The 8,313-nt window shown below is 38.8% G+C and overlaps 2 protein-coding genes across 2 annotated transcripts; both read right to left on the minus strand.

The window, feature by feature from the left end:
- Positions 1-733: 733 nt before the first annotated feature.
- On the minus strand, positions 734-3,848 carry LOC130719779 (protein FAR1-RELATED SEQUENCE 5-like). The gene is made up of 3 exons (XM_057570388.1): positions 3,806-3,848; positions 922-3,179; positions 734-817 (listed from the first exon to the last, which is right to left on the minus strand). Exons 1-3 carry the CDS (start codon positions 3,846-3,848, stop codon positions 734-736), a joined length of 2,385 nt encoding a protein of 794 aa, XP_057426371.1.
- Positions 3,849-4,716: 868 nt separating this feature from the next.
- On the minus strand, positions 4,717-6,536 carry LOC130716637 (F-box protein PP2-B15-like). Its single transcript, XM_057566618.1, has 3 exons — positions 6,125-6,536; positions 5,894-6,012; positions 4,717-5,448 (listed from the first exon to the last, which is right to left on the minus strand). The coding sequence occupies exons 1-3, from the start codon at positions 6,398-6,400 to the stop codon at positions 5,100-5,102; spliced, it is 744 nt and encodes a 247-aa protein (XP_057422601.1). The 5' UTR covers positions 6,401-6,536; the 3' UTR covers positions 4,717-5,099.
- Between the last annotated feature and the right edge of the window lie 1,777 nt (positions 6,537-8,313).

Here is an 8,313-nt window from a genome sequence, read left to right on the forward strand (position 1 = left end):
ATTAGGCATAATGTGCACACTTCACATATCTTCCTTCAAAATGTAAATTGTAAAACAATTTTGTGAGGAAATATTTACAATGCTCGCATGAACAGTTCAAAAATGGGCTAGAAGCAACATTGATCTAATGAGACAAAAACTAGTTTAAATCACACAGATATCTCATTTGGCTTCACTATACATTTATACTGTAATAACTGTGAGGGAATATCCAAACATTCCAGTAACTGATACAACATCTCAAAATTTCAAAATGGATACAGTTAGCTCAAAGGTTGGATAGGCATCATATCGAAATCATTCCATTCATGGACACCAATTATTAAAGTATTATACTTCACAAATGGAGAATTAAAAAATACCATATGCAGTCTAAAAAATAAAACCACATGATTTCTTATAATAATGACAGTACCAGGCAACTTTATCTGATATAATATAATGGGCATTCTAGAACAAATACTCCCATACTAGATGTGTCATAGTAATAATATAATGGACATTCTGGAACAAATACTCCCATAGTAGATACTTGAAAGATGGGATTTAATATGACTACAACCACAGTTTGCATAACCTGATAGCATCAGACATAATGCCAATTATCTGAAAATCATTACACAATAATGCTGACAATTAAGTTTAACTACCATTACTACCACGGAATGGAAAAAACACAAATATCTGTTACAGACAATATCCACTTATATCATGTTGCATCAAACTTAGTCAATTACACCAATATCCAGTAAAAAACAAAAGGCCTTAGAATCCCTAGGAACATCACAATTGTAACACATTCAGCCATATGCAGTTCCTGCAACAAACAATGCATTAATCAGTCAGTTCCTATGGGTAAGATTATATCATGGGTATCATGTATGTTACATTACTAGTCAATTCATTACCTCAACTTCAAACCAAGGAGGCAGTAGAAGGACCAGCTCCAGCTTCATTACAAACTTTGGCTCGTTTGTTCTGGGGGCATGTTGCCCTGTTATGGCCTTCCACCTTACACACTGTGCACTTTCTTTTCCCCTTGTTTCCATTCCCAGTTGAGGTTCCACCTGGTCCGTTGCTCCTCACTACGACAGGATTTGTGACATTATCCACCACTTCATCAAGGTTCTCACCACCAGCTCCAAGGGCAGCTTCCTTTTTTGCCTTAAGTTTCATAACATGCTTTGCCATTACATCAACTGTGTCCAAGTAATCTTCCATAGATTCACACCCAAGATTAAACATCTCCCTGCTTCTCATGACTAAAGAACCCAGCCTAGCAAGAACTGTTGACTCCCAGAATTTGTATGAGGCTTCAGAATTTCCTTTCATACAATCTTTTGCTGACTTACACCACCTCTGCAATATTAAACTCTCAGGTATCACATCAATGTCCAAATGCACCAACAAACCAATAATATGATCACATGGAAGACCAAACGTCTCCATCCGCTGACATGAACATCTAAACGTGGACACTTGTACATCGTGTGCGACATGCCACAACTTACCAGGTTTGCAATACCTGTACATGGAATATATCATACATGATGATGTCTCCTTAATGGCAGCAACTTTAATTACACTACCACTGTTCAGCCATGGCCTGAATTTTAAGAAAACAGTCCTAGTATATAGATCTGCAGCACATTTTTCAAGTGCTCGAACATTAGTCTTAGGCACAGCATCCCCTACCACTGACTTGTAGTCCGCATCAACCTCACTCCATCGCATGTAATTGACATAACGGTCAAAATACTGAACAAACTCAAGAAGGCTATTTCGAGATCGCACAATGCGACCAATTTGTGAATGCATACCTTCGCAGCGAGATGTCGTTCGAAAACCGGCAAAGAACTTACCCCGCATCAAACATGTAGCCCACATGTGCCTCTTCTCATACAACCCTTGAACCCATGGATTGTCTTCAAGGTTCAAATCGCTAACCAATTGTACCCATTTTTTTTTGAAGTGCCCAACACTTAGATTGCCCAACATACAGCTTTTAAAACCTTTCACAAAAACAGGGTCACCCACATTTCTCTGTGCGTTTTGTAAAAGGTGCCACGCACACAAACGGTGATGAGCTCTAGGTAATACTCGACTAATAGCATTCCGCATTGCAGGAGCACCATCAGTTATAACTGCACTTGGTTCTTTACCCTTCATAGCTGCCAAAAACTGCTCAAGTACCCACACATAGCTTTCCTCTTTCTCATTTGTCAAAACTGCAGTTCCAAACACAATAGTCTGGCAATGGTGGTTAACTCCAACAAGAACAACAATGGGGCAACCATATTTATTCTTCCGGTAAGTTGCATCAAACGCTAGAACTTCGCCAAACACTTGAAAATCCATTCGACTAATCCCATCAGCCCAAAACAGTTGTTTCAAATTGCCTTGTTCATCAGCATGGTGTGACCAAAACATGCCTGGATCACCTGAACCAAGTCCCTTCAAATACACCAAAACAGCTTTTGCATCACACTGCTCTTTTTGTTTCTGTTTGGTCAATTGATTGCACATGTCAACCTTGAGAAAATTGGTTTTGTCAAAACCCCCGGATTGGTCAGCAATAAAGTTGTATATTTGTGTGGTGCTAATCCCAGCTTTCCGCATACTATTCATTCCCAATATATCGCCTTCATTTAACTTCCGATGTGCTGGTAACATGGATGCTTGCTTTCCCTCTAACAGTGCATGATTGTGACAATCTCCAAATAAGTTAACATGCCATCTACCACTATCACTATCACCCACCAAACGAATTCTCATTTTTGCACAACACCCACACCTTGTCTCAACCTTAGTTTCCCTCTTACGGTTTTCCCTCATTCTGTTTTTCTCTTCGCGAAAACCTTCCTTATGACACACAAAGTCTTGGCGCACAATTACACCTTTCTTGTTTCTGAAAATCTTGCTTTTCCTTATTGAGAACCCCTTCACTCTAGCATAAAAGTTGTAGAACTCATATGCTACCTGCCGATTCAAAAAATGAAACTTCTTCATCTCATTGGCATCAATGCAATCCCACAAAGTACTAGCAGCATCGTCCATAGTATCGATAGCAACAGCTTCACCATTTTCATCCTCACCAATTGACTCCGACGACTTCGGTGTTGGTGACGAAACTATTCCAGCAACAGCAGCGGTTTTGCCTTCACCATCTGATGAAAAACCTGCACCAAGGGACCAAGTCAAATAATAAATTACAGGTATCTAACTATGAGAAAAACTGCAACTTCTCACTACAGTACCAGGTTAGTAAATATTATTGTAAAGAAAGGATCAGGTTTCTCTGGATCTGGCTAAGCAATGAACAAAGAGAATACTGAATATCATTGGAAGTAAGATCTAAGAACTACATCAACTACCTGGTATTCGAGAGACCAAGACTCTACCCAATTTCCCAATTACAAATTCAATACCTTCCACTATTTATAGTCTCTCTTCACTCTCTCTAACCTCAAACCAACTCACTAACTAACCACATGATTTTCCTTAAAGGACTAACTAACCAAAGTACTAAGAGGTGGTTACCTATCAAGAAAGCAATTAAAACATATAAAAGAAATAACAACAAAACAAAATAACTCAAATTTGATCTTTCAAACCAATACAACCTTCAGAATGAGTGGAAACCATTAACTTAACCTATTGGCTCGAGTTCCTACTGTGTTAAAATGTCACTTAACCACATACATGTTGGTTCAGGAATCATGCCACTAATAAAGGAGATTATATTTCATGTCTTGCATTGTTCCTATGCAAAATAGAAACTAGAAAGAAGAATAACAAATAATACCTTCATCAACTGAACACCAACTGGGAATTTCTAAGTCTGCCATCAAAACAACTCACCAGTTGTAAAGTGTCCCTGCAACAGTGTTCAATTTATCAAATTTAATGGGGGAAATTAACAACCTCATCTTCCAGATCACTAATGGAGTAAGAACTTATGACCCAGAGGTCTCAAATCCTTACTTAAGTTACCAGAATTCATAAAATCCGAACATCATTGTAAAAACCCCACACCCAAATCACATACCCAAATTGTAAAAAACGACAGCACTTGAGTGATAGTCTATAGGCAATCAAAACCCCCTAAACCGCAGAATAGAGAGACACCCACGATTCAACTCATACCCAAATCTTCTATTTCAACTCACCTGTTTCGGAAAAAGTACGAGATCGGAATCGGAATAGAGAGACACCCACCGAAGAACGACAACAAACACCACCACACCCTAAAGAAGAAGTAACGAGATTAGATGCCAGCACTGATTCCAGATTTTACAAAACATAAGTACTTCAAGATGTGCAACAATGGAGACTATCGTTTAGGGATAGACATGAGTTCTCGGTTAAGGGGAAATGAACTTTGCTGTTATTCCCTTCCTTCCCTTAGTTTTTCATTTCGATTTGGTGGGGGATTCGTATTTTCCGTATTTCACAAGCCCTTAATTGCAATATCAGAAAACAATACCCATACAAGCCCAGAACCGGCAAACCTGAAAATTCCAGTCAAAAAGACTGGTCCATGGGTGGACCAGTTTGATAATTCCCCACCCTAGTGGGCACCGTAATTTTTCGCGATTTGCGAAGACTTATAAAAGCATATAGGGCCCTTGCATAAACATTCATGTCCTCTACGGTGTCAAGTAACCAAACAGAAAAATCTTCTACTGATAGTGCACGAATTAATCTCGGCAGACAGCAAAGGATAAAAAATTAAAAACCACCCTCCCCTCCAAAAAAAGAAGAAGATATTGGTCAATTAAAAAACCATAACTCTTTCTTGCACAAATGAAACTCTTTCATGTGAAGGATTAATTATTCTAACATTTATTATTTTTCTTTTTCAGTTTGTATGTTTTATTTTGGCGCTTGTACTCTATAATTTTGAAAAAAAAAAAAAACAATTCTCCCCCCAATTATTCCGAGCTATTTGCAATTATACATGGCAGCTTCTATGGCTAAAATCAAGTAATTAATTCTCACACTGTACAAGCAAGGATTAACTTTCCCTATACCCTTGATCTTGTTTAGTCAAACTTGCTTAGGTCTTACTTCAATGCCTTCAACTATAAGCCCTCCCTTCAACTGATAACCCACCTCCATAATAACTTCAATGGACCTGGATTTTTCTGATCTTGAATGATCAACGTCTCTCCAGCAACATCCCTACGGAACCCGCGAAACAGGGTATACTTCTCACACATGTTCTTCTCATTTTTCTTCCACAGATACACCTTCTTGGTGTGCACGACGTCGTTCGCCACCGTCAATGATACCTCAGACGGCGCAGAATCAAGGCCGTAACCACGGTGTGAGACATTCATGATGAGGTAAACAGAGTACAACGTGTTTGGTGTTAGAATCTGTGTCCCGATTTTGCCTTGAATCTCTAACCAGCTCACAGTTCTTAGCTCAGCTACCTCTTGGAATCTGTAAAATTATTAAATTCCTGTTAAGTCTTGAAATTTTATTGAATGATCAAATTGATTCCTGAAATTGTTCCATGATGACAAGTTGGTCTCAGGACTTGGAAAATACACAAGCGGTATCATATTGTGTAAATGTCGGCCAAATTAGTCTTTCTGATCAAATCATATGACTTGATAGGCATTTTATACAATTAAGAGTGGTAGATATATTTCCTTTTTTTATGAATGAACTTGTTACTAACTAACACTTTTGGCTTTGGGGACTAATTTGATTATTCACCTTCCGGAAATCCTTATTCCATAATCTATTTGAGTCAAAATTGATTCTGAAATAAGAAAACTTGATCGTGCCAATTTTTTTTTTTTTTTTTTTTGAATAATAGTACATCAAGTAGGTATTTGAGTTTAATCCAAATACACACATAAGTAAAAGTCAATTTAATTACCTTGATTCACGCATTGGTTTCCAGGTCCAATACATTGGATCACTGCTCCATGTTATCAATAGCTCTCTTGCAGAAAGAATATAGGATTTTTTGCCAGAAAAATTGTCCAATTTGAAAATCTGAATGTATCAAAGGAACAAAATTAATAAGAGAAAATGTTCTATTGTTGTAAATCAAGCATGAAATGAATGATGAAAGAAGCTGATTCAAACTGACATAATATATACTTACCATGGTGCCACCATCTAAGAGAAGTGGATTGCAAAGAGCTTTGAAGAGGTCCTTGAATGAAGATGATGAATTGAGGGAGAGAGGATTAAGAGTTCTTGAGATGATGTCAGAGTAATCAGAGGGTAAGAAGCTACGCCAGAGCATGTCAGAGTTAGCCACTGAGCGCATAGTTGAGGAGAGCATGGAGAATCTACATGCGTCCGGTGGAGATGTGTGAGATAGAATTTCTGAAACACATTCCTCATGCAAGGTTTCTATGGTGGATCCAGTTGCCATTTGAGGTTTGGAGATTGGTACTTTGGTCTTTAGAAAATAATAGAATATGATCAAGGTTGGCTTTTGGGCTGCTTAACATAGGCGAATTTGATAGGTGTCATTGTTGGACTTTGACATGTTCTGTTGGTGTGCCGACTAGTCGTGGAACAAATTCAAAGAACATCTACTATTGCAATGGATAACTATAAATCTATAATTCTTGGTTAGTATTGTACATCAGTAGATAAAAAGAAAAGTGATATATAATGGGGATTAATAGGAAGATATTGAGATATATAAAATAAATGTAGATCTCTTTTTGCAGTCTATCAATAATGTACAATGAATTTTTTTGAGTTTATTTTAGGCTTAAATACTCTGGAGGTCCCTGGAATTGTATGACGTACGAAAATAAGTCCCTGAAATTTTTTTCCCAATTCCGAATCCCTGAATTTTTTTTTTAATCAGAATTAGTCCTTGCGCGTGTTTCATGCTTATGTGGCTCAATTTTTACACAGTCATCAATTCCACGTGTATTTTTTCTTTTTCTTTTATTACACATGGATTAATAAAAGAAAATTATTTAGGGGTTTCTTTTTTCTGGAAAATTCAACTTCATCTTCTTCTCTTCTCCAACCCTTCCCCTCACTGCACCACCACCATATCTGCAGAACCCCTCCCTTCTCCATTATTGTAGATTCGATTAGAACAATTGTTTTGTTCTCTTGCATTCAATAACACTGCAAAAGCAGCACCTACCGCAAGACCTTCTGGAAAGACAATTAACCCAACCCAATCATTAATCTCAAAACTCAATCAAATTTGCATAGAGGTGGGTTTTGGTGTGGGAAGTGCGGCGGGGATGGAAGAGAGAGGGGCGAAGAAGACTAGAGGTGTAGACATGTTCCTCCAAGGAAATGGATTACAAGTAGCCAATTCATATAAATCTAGATCTAAACTCCAATTTTGAACCAAACCCTTTCCTTTCCATGACTCCAATCTGATGTGATTCCTTTTCTATGGGTTTTTGGGTGGTGGAGGTCGCAGATCTAGAGATTTGGGCTTCAATCTTTGGGTGGGTCGGTGGGTGTTGGTGGGTTGGGTGGAGGTTGTAGATTTGGGAGTTGGTGTGGTATTTTCTGGGTTGAAATAATTTCAAGTGAGTGATGAAGAAGTATGAAAAAGAAGAAGAGGGGATGAGTTGAAGAAGAATTCTGAACTTCACCCTATTTTTTCTATTATTTTTTGGTTTTTTCTTTAATAAAAATAAAAGTTTTCAATTAAAATATAAAATTGAGCCAGAGAGGGAGTAGAGAGAGAGGCTCTGACGGGTTGCCTTCACGGTGGTGGCCCAAATCACGACGGTGGCCGACGCAAGGTCATGTCCGGCGGGCGAATCGGTGGTTGCGAACGGAGATTCAGTCCAATGGCTACAAACCAAACAATCAAGTGAGGCACCAGAGCTCCTGGAACACGCAACAGCAAAACTGGTTACCACGACGGAAGCAGGAGCACCAAACATCACAGCGTGAGTGGCGGCCATGGCTTGGGAGCGATCGACAGCATCAGCACTATCAGAGGAGTATACCAGCGGTTTCAGTAAACAAAAATAGCCAGCGCCAGACGGTATCTCGTGTTGGTCAGGACATGAAGACACAGGGCCAGTCTTTCTAAGTCTATGTAGATGGTTTGAGTGACAGGATTACCTTGATAAAATTGAAAACAATTTTTGGAAAGGCAGGGAGAGTGAAAGATGTCTTCATCCAATTCAAGAGAAAATTTCAGCGGCGTTTCCGGTACGGATTTGTTCGGTTTCAGAACGATGAAGAGGCTTGGAGGGCAATTCGAACTCTGAATGGTCTTCGAATGGATGGCAATTATTTGGTGGTTAAAAGGGCAAACCCAAAACAAGCCACCACTAACTCCGTGCCCAG

Source organism: Lotus japonicus, chromosome 5 (genome assembly GCF_012489685.1).
Source record: "Lotus japonicus ecotype B-129 chromosome 5, LjGifu_v1.2".
NCBI classification, from domain to species: Eukaryota; Viridiplantae; Streptophyta; class Magnoliopsida; order Fabales; family Fabaceae; genus Lotus; species Lotus japonicus.

What these genes read in the sequence shown, in the direction of transcription:
- LOC130719779 (XM_057570388.1), bottom strand. Translation starts at nt 3,848, where the DNA reads ATGGCAGACTTAGAAATTCCCAGTTGGTGTTCAGTTGATGAAG. An exon ending in TTGGTGTTCAGTTGATGAAG is followed by an intron (nt 3,180 to 3,805) that starts GTATTATTTGTT and finishes CCCTTGGTGCAG; the next exon opens with GTTTTTCATCAGATGGTGAA. An exon ending in GTCCTTCTACTGCCTCCTTG is followed by an intron (nt 818 to 921) that starts GTTTGAAGTTGA and finishes TGTTTGTTGCAG; the next exon opens with GAACTGCATATGGCTGAATG.
- LOC130716637 (XM_057566618.1), bottom strand. Translation starts at nt 6,400, where the DNA reads ATGGCAACTGGATCCACCATAGAAACCTTGCATGAGGAATGTGTTTCA. An exon ending in TCTTAGATGGTGGCACCATG is followed by an intron (nt 6,013 to 6,124) that starts GTAAGTATATAT and finishes TGATACATTCAG; the next exon opens with ATTTTCAAATTGGACAATTT. An exon ending in AAACCAATGCGTGAATCAAG is followed by an intron (nt 5,449 to 5,893) that starts GTAATTAAATTG and finishes ATAATTTTACAG; the next exon opens with ATTCCAAGAGGTAGCTGAGC.